Source organism: Physeter macrocephalus, chromosome 2 (genome assembly GCF_002837175.3).
Source record: "Physeter macrocephalus isolate SW-GA chromosome 2, ASM283717v5, whole genome shotgun sequence".
Lineage (NCBI taxonomy): Eukaryota > Metazoa > Chordata > Mammalia > Artiodactyla > Physeteridae > Physeter > Physeter macrocephalus.
The window spans coordinates 19392963-19409242 of NC_041215.1; the positions used below are offsets into that span (position 1 = coordinate 19392963).

At 61.3% G+C, this 16280-nt stretch overlaps 1 protein-coding gene across 12 annotated transcripts; it reads left to right on the forward strand.

Moving 5' to 3' along the window:
• Nucleotides 1-1106: 1106 nt before the first annotated feature.
• CAMSAP3 (calmodulin regulated spectrin associated protein family member 3) lies at nucleotides 1107-15783 on the forward strand. Of its 12 annotated transcripts, none has more exons than XM_055080972.1 (18): nucleotides 1108-1358; nucleotides 6791-7044; nucleotides 7347-7469; nucleotides 7553-7648; nucleotides 8726-8773; nucleotides 9038-9176; nucleotides 9787-9926; nucleotides 10012-10105; nucleotides 10185-10239; nucleotides 10391-10464; nucleotides 10776-10845; nucleotides 10982-12386; nucleotides 13516-13655; nucleotides 13736-14076; nucleotides 14331-14430; nucleotides 14818-14930; nucleotides 15009-15127; nucleotides 15222-15783. In XM_055080972.1, exons 1-18 carry the CDS (start codon nucleotides 1211-1213, stop codon nucleotides 15525-15527), a joined length of 3765 nt encoding a protein of 1254 aa, XP_054936947.1. In that variant the 5' UTR covers nucleotides 1108-1210; the 3' UTR covers nucleotides 15528-15783. The 12 variants fall into 12 exon arrangements, with proteins under 12 accessions (XP_054936961.1, XP_054936958.1, XP_054936959.1 ...); XM_055080963.1 differs by lacking the exon at nucleotides 8726-8773 and adding an exon at nucleotides 7824-7856 and having other exon boundaries at nucleotides 1109-1358; nucleotides 10931-12386; XM_055080959.1 differs by having other exon boundaries at nucleotides 1109-1358; nucleotides 10931-12386.
• Nucleotides 15784-16280: the final 497 nt, after the last annotated feature.

Genomic DNA, 16280 nt, shown 5'->3' on the forward strand with positions numbered 1-16280 from the left:
ATAAATGCATCCAGAAATGGACATTCTTCCACAATTACACCCACTTCCACTGTTTACACACCCGGTCACACCACCTTAGCTCACACCATATACCCAAACACAGTCACCCACAAATACACTCACATGTAAATACACATATAAGAGCAAAACACATTCCACAATCGCTACCCCCATACACACCCGTGTGCACACAATCATACTCATAGACTCATATACAAATGCACTTAGATACAAATACATCATCCTCATTTACACACAATTGGAGCCCGGCCCCCCCAAAATTCTGTTGATACCACAAATGCACACACAGACATTTGCAAATATACCCAGTAACAGCCATTCAACCACACTCACAGATACAAGCAGTCACACTCCTGCATAATTATACACACTCTCAATTTGTCGCACATACTCCTTCATTGACATTCATCACACCCTGACACAAAAGAGAAGTACATTTAGATGCTCACAAATCGGCAAACTCACAAATGCACCGACAAAACACAAATACACACACACTCCTGAATCCTCAGGGCACCAACACCTACACAACACAGATCCTTGTACACACAACACACATGAAAAACAAGGACACACAAACGCGAGCGTTGTCACACTCGCACAGATACGGACACACAGACACACTCAACACCCTCCTTTCACCACCCAAACACGTCCAGAGATGCACACACTGGTGCGAATACAGACACACGTTCTTGGACTCTCACAAGACACAATGAGAAACAGGTGCACACACGCGCGCGCTGCCTCCAGGCCGGGAATGACAAGCTCGCACTCACATCTAAGGAAACACACTTGGGCAGGCACACACACCCGCAAGCGGAGGGTCCCTCTTCCTCCCCAGCGCGCGCGCACACACACAGGCGCGCGCGCGCGCACACGCACTCCTCGGCAGCCTCCCCCGCCACCACCGCAGTCTGGGCCCGCCCCACCCTGCGGCGGCGAGGGCCCGGGAGAGGCGAGGGGACAGGGTCGGGGGCCAGGCCCGGGGGCGGGGCGCACCTGGGCTCCGCCCCGGGGCGGGGCCGACGCAGCGTCGCGAGCGCGAGCGGCCGCACCTGGCTCGCCTGCGGCCGCGGCGGTGACGGTGGTGGTGACGGCGGGCCCGGCCCCGGTGCTAGCGCGGCGCAGCCCAGCCCAGCTCAGCCCGAGCGAGCGCGGAGCCGGTGCCCGCAGCCCCGGCGCCGCCATGGTGGAGGCGGCGCCCCCCGGGCCCGGGCCGCTGCGGAGGACCTTCCTTGTGCCCGAGATCAAATCGCTGGACCAGTACGATTTCTCGCGGGCCAAGGCGGCGGCCAGCCTGGCGTGGGTGCTGCGGGCCGCGTTCGGGGGCGCAGGTACCAGGCCGGGGGAGAGGGGGCGGCAGGTGCGGGGGGCGGGGCGCCGCGCCGGGGAGGCCGGGGCCGTGGGAACAATAGCGCCGGTCGCCGGGGGTCCCCGGGCCCGGGCCCCTGCGCGCCGGGCCTCTGGGCTTCCTGCTCGGCCCGGGCGGTGGACTTTGCCCGGCCGGCTGCGGGAGCGCGGTGGGGGTGGGGCCGGCGGCCCAGCTCCGCGCCGGGACCCGGGCGTCCCGGCCCCCAGGTGACCCGGGCAGGGTCTGTGGGCCGAGTGTTGTCTCCCACTGCGGGCCTCGCCTGGCTGCCCTCCCCCCTTTACACACTCACATCGTGCGCCCGCGAGGACCCCCGCCCGCGTCCAGCCCGGACGCACACCCCGCGTCGGCCCTGCCTGCTCTGCGGGCGGTGAGGGGAGCGGGAAGCCCCTGTTTCGCCTCCACGGCCCCGGCCGGCGGCTGGCAGCTGTGACTTATTGCCCCATTTTGCTTAGGAGGCGGGCGAGCCCAGCAGAAGGGAAATGGCTTATCCAAGATCGCCGGGGGTGGGGGCCCAGGTGCAGGGCCTTCTCCCACTTCCTCCCCCCGGTTCACGTGTGTGAAGAACTCAGGCCACCCCACCGGGGAGGATGCGAATGGGTCCCTAGGATTTGCGGCCCAGGGAAGGCTCAGTAATGGCCCCATGCCAGAGCTGAGAGTCAGGGCCTGGCCATGGGGAAGACGAGTTAATTAAGGTCTGGGCCTTCTGGGGGGACGCCCTGCCCTCCCACTGGCCCTGCCCACTGGTCTTGGCACCAGCTGAGCACAGCCCATCATACCTTCAGTGGCCTTCCCAGATCAACCTGTTCTGGGTGTGGGTCTTGGTGACAGCTGTCCCTCTCCTGGTTCCGCCTGAGCCTGTCTTTCTCCCAGTCTCTTTCCCTGCACCCTCCCAAGCAGGGCCCACTCTGGGGCTCACCACCCACAGGGATCTGCTTGAGTAAGGGGGTGGGGGGGTGGGATGGTTGGCGGGGAGAGACCCAGGTCTGCCCCAGCCCCTCGTATCCCAGGTTATGAGGCCACAGAGGACTCAACTTTGGGAATCAGAATTGGCTTTGAGTCCCACGCTCCACCAGAATGTGGACGAATTAACCCAATTCTCTAAGCTTCAGTTTAGTCCTGTATAAAAGAAGGCATTTGTTCACTTTGTTATCCATTTCACAAATGTCTGCGGGGCACCCACTAAGTGCCAGGGCAGTGCTGGGGTGATTGGGGTCCCAGTTCCTCCTTTCACAAGGTGAGAGAGACTGACCACAGGATTATTCTGTTTCTGGCACACGGTACACGCTAAGTGGATGGTGCTATTCCTGCTGCCATGACCGCGGCATTTTTATTAATGATAATATTATTCATCATCTGGTCAGGGGACAGAAGAGAAATTACTGTTCCATTTCCCAGAAAGAAGAGTGAGGTCCCTGGGGGACACCCTGACCCACCCGGTTCTGTCCTCACTGACCCAGCTCCCCTGCGTTGTGTGACATCCTCCCAGAAGGTCACGTTGACTCTGCCCCCGACCCACGTTCTCTAAACAGGGGGACTGAGGAAGGTGGGACCCCAGGCTCTGAGCGGGAAGTGGGGAGCAGAGCCCTGCTTGGCTCATGAACTCTGGGACTCTTTACTGATGCCTGTTGGGTGCCAGGCCAGTGCTGGGTGCTCAGGATGGAGAGAGGGGGATGAGACTTGAAACCAGATCATTGATGCTTAGAATGATAAAGTCGGTGACGTCCAGTTAATGTCGAGGCGTGCTGCGGGCCTTCCAGCGAGCAGGCTGGGGGAGGAAATCCCTGAAATCTTCCAGGGAGGGGAGGAGAAAGGAAGGCTCCCAAGAGGAGGGAGCATTTGAACCTTGAAGGGTGTGTAGGAGTTTGCCAGGGGGAGGAGACCAACAGGGAGTTCTCTGAGAAGAGTGTACAGGTCTCAGTGGTGGCCAGGAGTGGCCAGGGAGATGAGGGAGTCTGGTGCAAGTGATGAGGGCCTCTCAGGCCATGGGTGGGGAATCTGAGGGCCCTAGGGAGCCATGGAAGGTGTTTGGGGACTGGCCAGACGAGATCAGATATGCAGTTGCCCCGGGGGAATAACGGCTGGGGGAAGGGGTAGTTCTGATGGCCCCAGGGTACAGGCGTGAAGAGGCTGGGCAGGAATGCAGGCTAGTGGGCTCCACAGAACTCAGGCTCAGAGATAAGGAAGGGTGGCATCTTTATGCAAGTTTGGGAAACACCATATGCAGTCCCTTAGGCCGCCAGACCTCCAGGTGATGCTTAGGGAACTAGGGTCCCATTGGCTCTGCCCTTAACTAGCTCTGTGATCTTGGACAAGTCATCTCAGCTCTCTGGGCCTCGGTTTCCTTATCTGTACAACAGATAAGAATAAGTCTTGGAATAATGCAATGAGCAAATGCACACAAGGAGGCGGCGGTGGTCCAAGGGCTAGCTGCGCTTTAGCTGTGCTGTCCAGCGTTGTAGCCACGAGCAGTGTGTGGCCGGTCTGAATTGTGAGGTGCTGTAAATGTAAAATACACAGTGGCTTTGGAAGACTTTGTACCAAAAAAAAAAAAAAAAGTGAAATATCTCGTTAATAATGTTTTTATGTTGATGATGTGTTGAAATGATAATATTTTGTATATATTTTGGGTGAACTATATTACTAAGTTAATGTTACTTGTTGCTACTTTTTTAATGTAGCAACTAGAAAATTTTAAACTTCCTGTGTGGCTCACATTCTATTCCTATCGGACAGGACTGCTCTGCAGTAAATGCCCAATAGAACACTTTATAGTGTAGAACGGTGGTCCTCAACCAAAGATGAGTTTGTCACTTAAGGGACATTTGGCAGTGTCTGGAGACATTTCTGGTTGTTGCTACTTGAGAGGACAGTGCTCTTGGCATCTAGTGAGGAGAGACCAGGGATTCTGCTAAACATCTTAACAATGCACAGGACAGCACCCCCCTGCCCCAATTCCCCACACCTCAGCCCCACTAAACACAAAATTATCCAGCCCCAAATGCCAATTGTGCCGAGGTGGAGACAGACTGGTGTAAAGTAAGGACTTGATAAACATTAGCTATCGGTAGCTCTAGCTCAAGTTGTCATCTTCAAGGCCCTGACAAGCCCTGCAGGAAAGAAACTTTAATTTTGCTGATGGGAGCAGGAAGCGACCGGGAGCTGGAGAGAGGGGGAGGAGGGTTTGGCTTCAGGGGATGCCAGGAGCTGAAACCAGATGACTGATTGGATGTTGGAGCTGGGAGAGAGAAGGAGAGGTGGTGATCTCTCACTGTGATGGGGACGGAGAGAAGGAGCACGTTAGGAGTAAGATACTGAGCATGATGGGCAATGCCTGGGCTGCGGCAGGTGGCAGTGCTCAGATGGCCATGGAAGCCATCATAGTAGCGGGGGCAAGTCCATCGACAGGGCTGCTCAGACAGAGCTGTTGGGAGCCCAGCATCAGAGAGGCATGTCCGGAGGTGGCCTAGCTTGAGTGGTGGGAGAGAGAGAAAAAGATGCCAGGGGGAGGAAGTTTTCCGGAAGAAGGAGGTACTCGGCAGAGAGCCCAGGCAAGATAGTGGGCGTTGGAAGGCCACTGCTGGCCTTGGGGAGGCCGGGAGCTAGGAGGGCAAGGGCAGATCAGGGAGGTTGGGACAGGGGAAGGGTGGAAGGAAAGAAAACCTGGAGAACTCTTTTTTTTTTTTTTTTTAATTGAAGTGTAGTTAATTTACAATGTTGTGTTAGTTTCAAGGGTACAGCAAAGTGATGCCGTTATACATATTCTTTTTCAGATTCTTTTCCAGTATAGGTTATTACAAGATAATGAGTATAGTTCCCTGTGCTATACAGTAGGTCCTTGTTGTTTACCTGTTTTATATATGGTAGTGTGTATATGTTAATCCCAAACTCCTAATTTATCTCCCCCGCCCATCATTTTTGATAACCCTAAGTTTGTTTTCTATGTCTGTCGGTCTATTTCTGTTTTGTAAATAAGTTCATTTGTATCATTTCTTTTAGATTCCACATATAAGTGATATCATATGATATTTGTCCTTGACTGACTTCACATAATATGATAATCCCTAGGTCTGGAGAACTCTTCTTTCAAGGGGCAGAGAGATGGCCCAACTCTACACAGGGTTTGGGTATTAAGTAGGAAGGTCAAGTGTGAGTTTGCGGGGGGGGGGGGCAGGGAGGGGCTGAAAGCCAGGGTGCCTGGGTCCTTGTCGGTGAGGGCAGGGGCCTCTGGAGAGCATCGCTGTGAATTCAGGCACCTGAGGAAGGCCTGGTACGACACCTTCAAATGTTTTTAAGCAGTAGAATCCTGCCCCCTCCCATCCTTTCAAACACGCAGAAGCCCAGTATACAAAGCAGCAGCTCTGGGATGTGTTAGGGCCTCCCTGGAAGACCCATAAGGGCTCATCCAACCGCGATGGCCTCGGTTGCCTCCTGTCTACCTCCCAGATCTTCCTGACGGCTTATTCTGATCTTTCTCCTCCCCACCCTTGGGTCCCACTTGGCTGGGGCTCTGCCACCCCTCCTCCCTCCACAGGCGGCTTCCTCAAGCCTCTTCCTACCCTGCCCCTCTCTTTCAGGGTTTTTGTGGCTGCCTCTAAGCTCCAGCCCCTCCTGTACCCCCATCTCAGCCACCACCCTCTTTCCCTTGCCTTCCGTTTCCCTCTGCCTCTCTTCCCCCTCACTCCCAATGGGGCCCTGGATGCCTCTCCCCCCCTCCCCTTCAGTCACCAAGTTCAGGCCATTCACACCCCCCACACACACACAAAGTGTCTGCAGTCTGTCCCCCTCTCCCATTGCATGCCCTGCCAGCCAGCCCCCCACTCCACAGCTCATCCCACCCCCTGCTTAAGGCCTGGGTTTGAATCCCAGTCCAGAGCTGTGTGGCCTTCTTGGTGCCTAGGTTTCCTCATCTGTAAAGCGGAGTTACCACGTGTGCCCGGGCTGCTTCTTCCTAGGGTTGCCTTAAGGCAAAGCGAGTCCGTTGGGGTGGTGTAGGGCACCCAGGGAGATCGATTAAGTCACATTGTCGTGCAGTCCTTAGGTGTGGGCGAGAGGGGTGGCTACAAGACCCCGCCCATCTGGCCTCCGCCACCTCTCCTCCGGGTCCAAGAGCCCGCCATCTGCCCGAGGCACGTGCTCTCTCCCACCTCCTCGCCTTTGTATGCAGACCCCCTGCCTGGAACACCGTCACCCCTTCCTCTGGCAAACTCCCCCACACCTGCGCCTCGTGTCTCAGCCTAGGTGCCCTATTTACCCGTCCCGGTGCCATCCTCCCTGGTCCAGACCCGCAACGACCCCCCCCCCTTTAATTGGGTCCATGTAATTGTATGTATGCGGAGGGGTTATGTCCGGTGGCCCTGACCCACCATGATCCATGCCCCCTCCTCGCCCCGGCAGAGCATGTGCCTTCGGAGCTGTGGGAGCCCTTCTACACCGACCAGTATGCGCAGGAGCACGTGAAGCCCCCGGTGACGCGGCTGCTGCTCTCGGCTGAGCTCTACTGCCGGGCCTGGCGCCAGGCACTGCCGCAGCTCGAGACGCCCCCCAGCCCCTCTGCGCTACTGGCCCTGCTGGCGCGGAGGGGCATGGTGCCCGCGCTGCCCGAGCGCCCGGTGCAGGAGGCCGACCTGAGGCACCAGCCTATCCTCATGGTAGGCCACGCCCCTACCTCGTTAGGTCCCGCCCACCAGGCCTGGCTCCTCCCCTCATGGCTACTCCCACCAGGCCAGGCTCCTCCTACCAAGCCAAGCCTGGCGCCTCCCAAAACACGCTAACTGGCTCCTGAGGACTTGCCTACCCCGCCCACCAGATCCCTAAGGCCTAGTTTGTGACCTCAAAGCTTGGACTGCCTCCCAAGCCCCTCCCACTTGAAGCCCCTCCCACCTCCAGGTTTTTCCTCTTTCTTCTCCCTGGGAGGCGCTCTAGTCTCACCCTTCAGCTCTTGCCTCCACAGGGAGCCCACCTAGCTGTCATTGATGCCCTCATGGTTGCCTTCGCCTTGGAGTGGACAAAGACACTGCCTGGTCCCTTGGCCCTGGCCAGCTTGGAGCACAAGCTCCTTTTCTGGGTGGACACGGTAGGTGGGGCTTGGGCCAAGGTGGGCTGGCGGGGGCCAGGATCACCCAGTGACTGGAGCACTGACCTCTCCCTGCTCCCCAGACCATCCGGCGGCTGCAGGAGAAGACGGAGCAGGAAGCTGCCCAGAGAGCATCTCCCGCGGCCCCTGCCGATGGGGTGGCCCCAGCGCAGGCCTCGGTGAGCCTGGGGCGATGGATGGAAGGAAGGAAGGAAGGGCGGACCCTCAAGGGCTGGGTGGGCAGGTTTGGAGCTGTGCCTCGAGGCCATTCCTGCACTGGAGGTGACTCTCTCTCTCTCTGCCCTCTCCCCTTTGCCGCCCCTGCCACTCTCCTCTCTGCCTCTCTGGCATCAGTGTCCCACACGCTGGTACTGGAAGCTGGTTCCTGTAAGTGGGGCTGTCTCTCTGCCCCGTCTGCCTGCCCCGCTTGTCGCTGTCTGTCTGTGTCTGTTTCTGCCTGCCTGTCCCGCTCCCTCTCCTATCTCTCCCCAGATATGAGCAAAGGAAGTAGGGCCCCAGCCCTGGGGGAACAGAGAGAAACCCTTTGGGAACCAAGGGAAGAGGGGAATCTCTGCTGTTCCTGAAAGGACAGACTTCTCCCCCGTACATGACTCACCTCCCAGTAATCAAGAGGCTTGTCCACTTGAGCCACGGTGGGGAGAGGGAGGACCCCAGCCCATCAGACACATGGATCCTGACCCCAACAGGCAGGGCACATGGAGAAGACACCTCTAGCCAAGAGAAAGATCCTCAAACCCAAAAGAGGGTAGAAGAACCTTCCTAACTGAGACTCCAGCTTCCCTAAGGACAGCTCCCTGGTCTCAGTTTTGGGGGCAGTGGGGTGTCCATCCCTGAAGTACAAGGAGAAAGTGACCACTGCAGGTGGCGGGGGGAGGTTTTGGGCTGAAGTCCCTGCCTTTGCTCACTTCAGGGCCTCCTTCCCCCGCCACACACTAGGGCCTGGGTTGGGGGTTCCTCTCCTGCCTTCCTGCTTCCTCTGCATCCCCTCCCCCAGCTGGGACCTGGGTCTTTTGTTGGGGGGAGAGGATTCCCTGCATGAATGGCTGCTCTTTGGGGTCCCTCCTGGCTGGGAGGAGCTGGGGTCCCCAAAGCCGGCCAGGGCGCAGTCAGGGAGCTGGATGGCCAGGGCTTGGGACAGGGGTCAGGGCTATCTCCTCCCCCGCCGGAGGTGTGCTTGGGGGCCCAGCAAGTCAGCACCCCTCCCGCCCCGCTGACAGCTGCTCCTCTCCCCCCAGCACGCAATTGCCTTCTGTTTGAAGGAGTCGGGGAGCAAACCCCCCATGGTAACGTATCCCCCACCCCAGGGTCCCAGGAGTCCCTGTCCCCAGCCCCCGCTGCTGGCCTGGCTGCTCGCAGACACCTCCTCTGCCTCTTGCTGCTGCCCTTCCCCTGCTCCAGGCTGGCCCCCCCACTCTGGCTCTGGGACCCCCGGCTTCACGCCCCCTCGAGGCGGAAACCCCAGGCCTCCCCGCCCAGCCTGCATGACTGCTGACCTCGGGGTGGGTGGGCCAGCTTGACCTCTGACCTGACCCGGCTCCCACCCACAGATCCGATATCGCAAGGACCGCGCCGTGGCCCGACGCGCCCCCTGCTTTCCGACCGTGACCAGCCTCCAGGACCTGGCAAGTGGGGCTGCGCTGGCCGCCACGATCCACTGCTATTGTCCCCAGCTCTTGCGACTCGAGGGTGAGTGAATGCGCCTGAGCCAGACCCCGTCCTTGCAAGCCTGGCACCCAGGCATTGGCGTCTGTCCTCAGAGTAGTGCAGCGATTGTAAGTGCAGCTCCCAGAATTGGCAGACCCGGGTTTGAACCTCTCTCTTCCCGTAATGAGCTGTGTCACCTTGCACAAGTGTCTAAACCTCTCTGCGCTTTATACAGTTCACTCCTGCAGCACCTACTGATAGAGTACAAACTGCCAGATCCTGTTTTAGGTGCCAGAGATCCAGCCAGAACAATACAGACACGTTCCTGACCTCAGGCAGCTCACATCCTAGTTGGGAGAGAAAGACAATAAGTTCATCGAGAGGAATGTTCCGGATGTTAGGTGCTCTGAAGGGCACTGGGTAGTCAGGATAAGCTTTCTGAGATGAGTTCTTGGGGGACTGGCCCTCCAGGTGGTGGGAACAGCAGATGCAAAGGCCTGAGGAACAGCCTGTCACGGTACACACCTTGTGAAGGGGCCCTAACCTGGCTCGTCAGCGGTCCTCTGTGCATGTTGGCTGCTGGGCCCCCGCTTCCCCGGGGCCCCATCCTCCTTCCCTTAGAGCTGGGGACGCAGGCATCCTCTCCTTACAGAGGTGTGCCTCAAGGACCCCATGTCTGTGGCGGACAGCCTGTACAACCTCCAGCTGGTGCAGGACTTCTGCGCGTCCCGCCTTCCTCGGGGCTGCCCGCTCTCTCTCGAGGACCTGCTTTATGTCCCACCGCCCCTCAAGGTAAGGCCATCTCGGGGCCTTGTGGGCAGAGGGCGGGTGTCGGGGGCCGTGCGCCTGGTTGGCTGACCCTGCTTTCCACCTCCAGATCAACCTGATGGTGCTGCTAGCGGAGTTGTTCGTGTGCTTTGAGGTGCTGAAACCCGACTTCGTGCAGGTCAAGGATCTGCCTGATGGTCATGGTGAGGCCCGACCCTGGGTCCGGGGGGCATGGGGGCGGGGGAGGCCAAGCCCTGCCTGACCCTCCGCTCTGTGCTGCAGCCGCCTCCCACAGGGCCACGGAGGCCTCCCCACCTCAGAACAACAGCGGCAGCAGGTACCACTCCCCTGTTGGGTTGAGACTACACAGCCACGATGGGCTCCTCCTCCTGCGGGGACGGGGAAGGGAGATGATCTGGTCTCCGCTCCCAGGAGGGGCGAGGGAGGGGGAGAGGGGGGCCCCCGGCTGATGGCGCATCTCTTGGCAGTTCTCCTGTCTTCAACTTCCGCCATCCACTCCTGTCACCCGGCGGCCCCCAGTCCCCACTCCGAGGATCCACAGGTGAGGGCAGGGAGATGGCTTGTCACTGGAGACCCCCATCCAAAGACCACCCCCGCTGACCTCATGCCGTCCCTCTAGACCCCTCCATTGGGTCCCTCTGGCACCCGAATGACTCCTTGGTGACACTCATTGTCCCCCCAGTGACCTCCACAGTGGCTCAACAGGACCCCGTAGTGACACCACCCGCAGTTATCCATCCGCATAATGACCCATCAGTGACTCACCCATTGACAACCCGTGGCTGACGCCACCCAGGGTCCCCAGTGACCCCCAGAGTGAGCGCTGAGTGACCACTCACTGCCCCTCCCCAGGCTCGCTGAAGTCCTCCCCGTCCATGTCCCACGTGGAGGCCCTCGGCAAAGCCTGGAACCGTCAGCTCAGGTGAGCGCATCGCAAGGGCCCGGGCGGTGGAGCGGGTGGGGCCCAGGCTTGTCCCAGGGGCTGACCCCTCCCTCCGGCCGCCCAGCCGTCCCCTTTCCCAGGCCATGTCGTTCAGCACTCCCTTTGGCCTGGACAGCGACGTGGATGTTGTCATGGGAGACCCCGTCCTACTCCGCTCCGTCAGCTCAGACAGCCTGGGTCCCCCGCGCTCCGTGCCAGCCCGGACCCCCACCCAACCAGCCCCGGAGACGGGCGACCTGCCTACCATCGAGGAGGCCCTGCAGATCATCCACAGTGCCGAGCCCCGGCTGCTCCCGGATGGGGCTGCCGACGGCAGCTTCTACCTCCACTCTCCCGAGGGGTCCTCCAAACTGCCACTGGCTTCCCCCTACCCACCCGAGGGGGTCTCAAAACCACTGCCCGACGGGCCCACCAAAGCACCCACCTACTCGCCCCAGCCCGAGGGCCTCTCAAAACCGTGTCCCTGCCCAGCGGGGGAGGTATCGAAACCGCCAGCCCTGTCTGAGGGCTCCCCGAAGGCGGCGGCTTCGTCCCCAGTGGCCAGCAACTCTGAAGTGAAGATGACCAGCTTTGCTGAACGCAAGAAGCAGCTGGTGAAGGCCGAGGCCGAGGCAGGGTCCCCGGCAGCCACCCCAGTGGCACCAGAGGCCCTGAGCTCGGAGATGAGTGAGCTTGGAGCCCGGCTGGAGGAGAAACGCCGGGCCATAGAGGCTCAGAAGCGACGGATCGAGGCCATCTTTGCCAAGCACCGCCAGCGACTGGGCAAGAGTGCATTCCTGCAGGTGCAGCCGCGGGAGGCCGGCGGGGAAGCAGAGGCGGAGCCGGGCCTGGCCCCTGGTGGGGAGCGGCCGGCAGGCGAGGGCCAGGGTGAGCCGTCGCCACGGCCGAAGGCAGTGACCTTCTCGCCGGAACTGGGCCCGGTGCCCCCCGAAGGGCTGGGGGACTATAACCGGGCGGTCAGCAAGCTGAGTGCAGCGCTGAGCTCGCTGCAACGGGACATGCAGAGGCTCACGGACCAGCAGCAGCGGCTCCTGGCCCCGCCAGAGCCCTCCGGGCCTGCCCCGCCTCCTGCCGCGTGGGTCATCCCTGGTCCCACGGCGGGCTCCAAAGCCGCGTCCCCCAGCCCCGCCCGGCGCGCCCCAGCGGCCCGGCGCAGCCCCGGGCCTGGCCCCAGCCCCACACCCCGGAGCCCGAAGCACGCGCGGCCGGCGGAGCTGCGGCTAGCGCCCCTGACGAGGGTGCTCACGCCTCCCCACGACGTGGACAGCCTCCCCCACCTGCGCAAGTTCTCGCCGAGCCAGGTGCCCGTGCAGACGCGCTCCTCTATCCTTCTGGCGGAGGGGCCGCCTCCCGAGGAGCCCGCGGCCCGGCCCGGCCTCGTCGAGATCCCGCTGAGCAGCCTGGAAGAGCCCACGGCTGAGGATGAGGGAGATGGGAGCCCCCCTGGTGCTGAGGATTCCTTAGAAGAAGAGGCATCTTCAGAGGGAGAGCCCCGGACCGGGCTGGGATTCTTCTATAAGGTGAGAGTCACCTGAGCAGGTGGGGGAGGGGTGGGCGGGTGGGCAGACAAGTGGTCGCATGGATAGGGCTTTCCCAATGGATGGACAAACGGAGCTGTGGGGCGGGGCGGGACAGAAGTGGATGGGTGGTTAGCCAGGTGGCATCTGGCAGACAAGGTGTGTATGTCCAGATGGACACATAGATGGGGTGGGTGGATAGACAGGGAGAGCAGGTAGTAGGCAGTTGGACAGGGCTGGGCGGATGGATAGGTGGGTGACGGACAGATGGAAGGAGTGGGTATATAGGCAGATGGGGCTAGGGTCCTCTATGGTATCCCCTCCCTCCTGCTCCCTCCTTCATCCCCTACCGGTTCCCCTTCCTGACCCTTCCATATCCAATCACTCTTCTTCCTGTTGGCATCCCCAGCCTGGGCCACCACCTCTTACCCGGACACCTGCAGTCACGTCCTGATTGGTCTCCACTGCCCACCCCTCACCACACACCAATCCCTGGCCATTTTCAACTGAGCGGTCAGCAAAATTTATTTAAAATGTACATTGGACCTTGTCACCCCCTTATTTATAACCCTTCTGTAGCTCCTCTTTGCTCTTAGAATAAAAGTCTTTCCCATGGCCGTAGGCTCTGCTCGCCCCTGACCTCATCCTATGGCATCCTCCCCAGCTCTGCATCCCAGGCACACTGGCCTTCCTGCTGTTCCACACCTGCTAGGCTTGTTCTGGCCTCAGGGCCTTTGCACTTGCTATTCGCGCTGCCCAGAATGCTCTCCTCACTGCTCACCCCCACCCAGTTCAGTCATCATCATTCTCCGAGGTTGCTTCCTCCGGGAGGCCCCTCTTGGTGTCCCCAGGCCAGGATAGGTCCCTCCCCACAGTGTAGACTGACGGCAGCCTCTGCTGGTGTTCACCAGTGTTGGCGTGATACCTGATTGCCTTCCTCGCTGGGTTAAGCGCTTGGTGTGCCCAGAACCCAGCATGGGGCTGTGCGTACAGCAGGCGCCCACCAAGCGCCTTCAGACCAATTACAAACACTCAAGGACAGGGGAGCGGCTGGCAGGCTGGGTCGATACAAGATCAGACTCCAGCCGAACCAGGGGAGGGACAGCCAGCTACGCTTGGTGCCTGCCCCCAGGATGAAGACAAGCCCGAGGACGAGATGGCCCAGAAGAGGGCCAGCCTGCTGGAGCGTCAGCGGCGGCGGGTGGAGGACGCACGGCGGCGGAGACAGTGGCAGGAGGCCGAGAAGGAGCAACGGAGGGAGGAGGCTGCGAGGTGAGGCTGGGCCCAGCCTGGGGAACCTCCTGCCGCTGGCATCCCCACCACCTGACTGCTTCAATCCCCTCAATCTGCAGGCTGGCCCAGGAGGAAGTAGCCCCTGGGCCCCCGGCCCCTGCGGCCCCCGCCTCAACCGCAGCCCCTGCGGCCCCTGCCTCAACCGCAGCCCCTGCTGCCCGGGCCCCAGCCGAGGAGGAGGTGGGCCCCCGGCGGGGGGAGTTCACGCGGCTCGAGTATGAACGCCGGGCCCAGCTGAAGCTGATGGATGACCTCGACAAGGTGCTGCGGCCCCGGGCGACGGGGAGCGGGGGGCCAGGCCGGGGCGGTCGGAGGGGCCCCCGGCCACGCTCCGGCTGCTGTGATGACTCGGCCCTGGCGCGGAGCCCAGCCCGCGGCCTGCTGGGTGAGGCCCCCGTGGGTATGTGGGGCGGGCGGTGCAGGGTACACCCGCAGGGCCGAAGCGTGGGCTCACAGGGGTCAAGGCTTCCACAAGGATGTGGGGCTGCAGCGGGGTAAGGGCTGTGTGGGCTACAGCGAGGCTGTGCAGGGCGAGGGTCTTGGGACAGGGCTGACCGCACATTCCCTCCCCAGCTGGCCAACTAAGGTCCCCTGGGCGTAGGTGGAGGTAAGGGGACTTCGGGTGGGGCCTGACCCGACACCCTCTGCTCCCAGGCTCTCGGCTCAGCAAAGTCTACTCCCAGTCCACCCTGTCTCTGTCCACCGTGGCCAACGAGGCCCCCAATAACCTCGGCGTGAAGAGGCCCACATCTCGGTGAGTTTAGCCTGGGTGGGCCGGCGTTTGTGTTCCAGGTGGCCTCTCAGAGAGAGAGAGAGAGCATGAGTGTGTGTGTGTGTGTGTGTGTGTGTGAGAGAGTGCCTTACGAGGGTGATAAGGCACGAGGGTGTGCATCTGCCACCAAAGATGCCAGGCTGCACACCTCAGAGACGGGACCCGAGGTCGTGACTCTCTGCTCCCGTGTTCTATGTGCCCAGGGCCGGAAGAGGGCCCTGTGTGGACTTGGGAGCCCAGATGATGTCAGTGGATGCGTCCTGCCTGCTCGGCTGTGGCCTGGGCTCGCCCTGGCCGGGTCCCACCACACACTGATTGGGAGGCTTCGTCCACCGCTGACCGCACCCCTCCCCACCCCTCCCCCCGCAGGGCTCCATCTCCATCCAGCCTCATGTCCCCAAGCCGCCTGCCTGGCAGCCGAGAACGTGAGTGGGAAAACGGCAGCAACGCCTCCTCCCCGGCCTCAGTGCCTGAGTACACGGGTAGGTGGGACTCTGGGGGGTGAGCTCCGGGCCCCAGCGGCGCCCCCGGTCGTCCCTGCTGACCACCCCGCCCCCTAGGTCCGCGGCTGTACAAGGAGCCGAGCGCCAAGTCCAACAAGTTCATCATCCACAACGCCCTGTCGCACTGCTGCCTGGCGGGCAAGGTGAACGAGCCGCAGAAGAACCGCATTCTTGAGGTGGGCCTGGGCCGGGGCCGGGGCTGGGGGACTGGCGGCGGGCGGGTCGCAGGGGCCCTGCTGGCCTGGCTAACTGCTTCCGCCCCCCACCCAGGAGATCGAGAAGAGCAAGGCCAACCACTTCCTGATCCTCTTCCGCGACTCAAGCTGCCAGTTCCGGGCCCTATACACGCTGTCCGGGGAGACGGACGAGCTGTCGCGGCTGACAGGCTACGGCCCCCGGACGGTCACGCCCGCCATGGTGGAGGGCATCTACAAGTACAACTCGGACCGAAAGCGCTTCACCCAGATCCCCGCCAAGACCATGTCCATGAGTGTGGATGCCTTCACCATCCAGGGGCACCTCTGGCAGAGCAAGAAGCCCACCACTCCCAAGAAGGGCAGCAGCACCCCCAAATAGCCCCGTCCCGGGTGGTCCGCAGGCCGGGCCCCACATGCTCTGGCCACCGCCCTCCTGGGGGACAGCCCAGAGGACAGTCCTTCGGTATGCCCGGGTCCTGTCTGTTCCCCCCGTGACCTCGCCTGGGTGGGGCTGGAGTCCCCACCCCCTTACTTTGGTCCCGTCCTGCTGTGGGGGCTGAGCTGGGAGGTTCAGGGACTCAGGGCTCAGCTCAGTCCCCCGTCTGTCCTCCCCATCTTCTCGAATAAAGTAATTTAAAGGGAGCTCGACTGCTGCACTCCCAAGAAGGGCAGCAGCACCCCCAAATAGCCCCGTCCCGGGTGGTCCGCAGGCCGGGCCCCACATGCTCTGGCCACCGCCCTCCTGGGGGACAGCCCAGAGGACAGTCCTTCGGTATGCCCGGGTCCTGTCTGTTCCCCCCGTGACCTCGCCTGGGTGGGGCTGGAGTCCCCACCCCCTTACTTTGGTCCCGTCCTGCTGTGGGGGCTGAGCTGGGAGGTTCAGGGACTCAGGGCTCAGCTCAGTCCCCCGTCTGTCCTCCCCATCTTCTCGAATAAAGTAATTTAAAGAGAGCTCGACTGCTGGTGTCTCCCCGAGGCTGGCTGGGGTGCCTGGTGACATCTCTGCCCGAGATGGTTTCCCACACTCGCTGGCTGTTCCCTGTCTCCCGTTCCCTCTTGAACCTGCTCCAGCCTCTCCTCTGCCCCCTCGACACGACCCGCCCCCCAGGGCCCCGTGGCCGCTTCCCCGCTG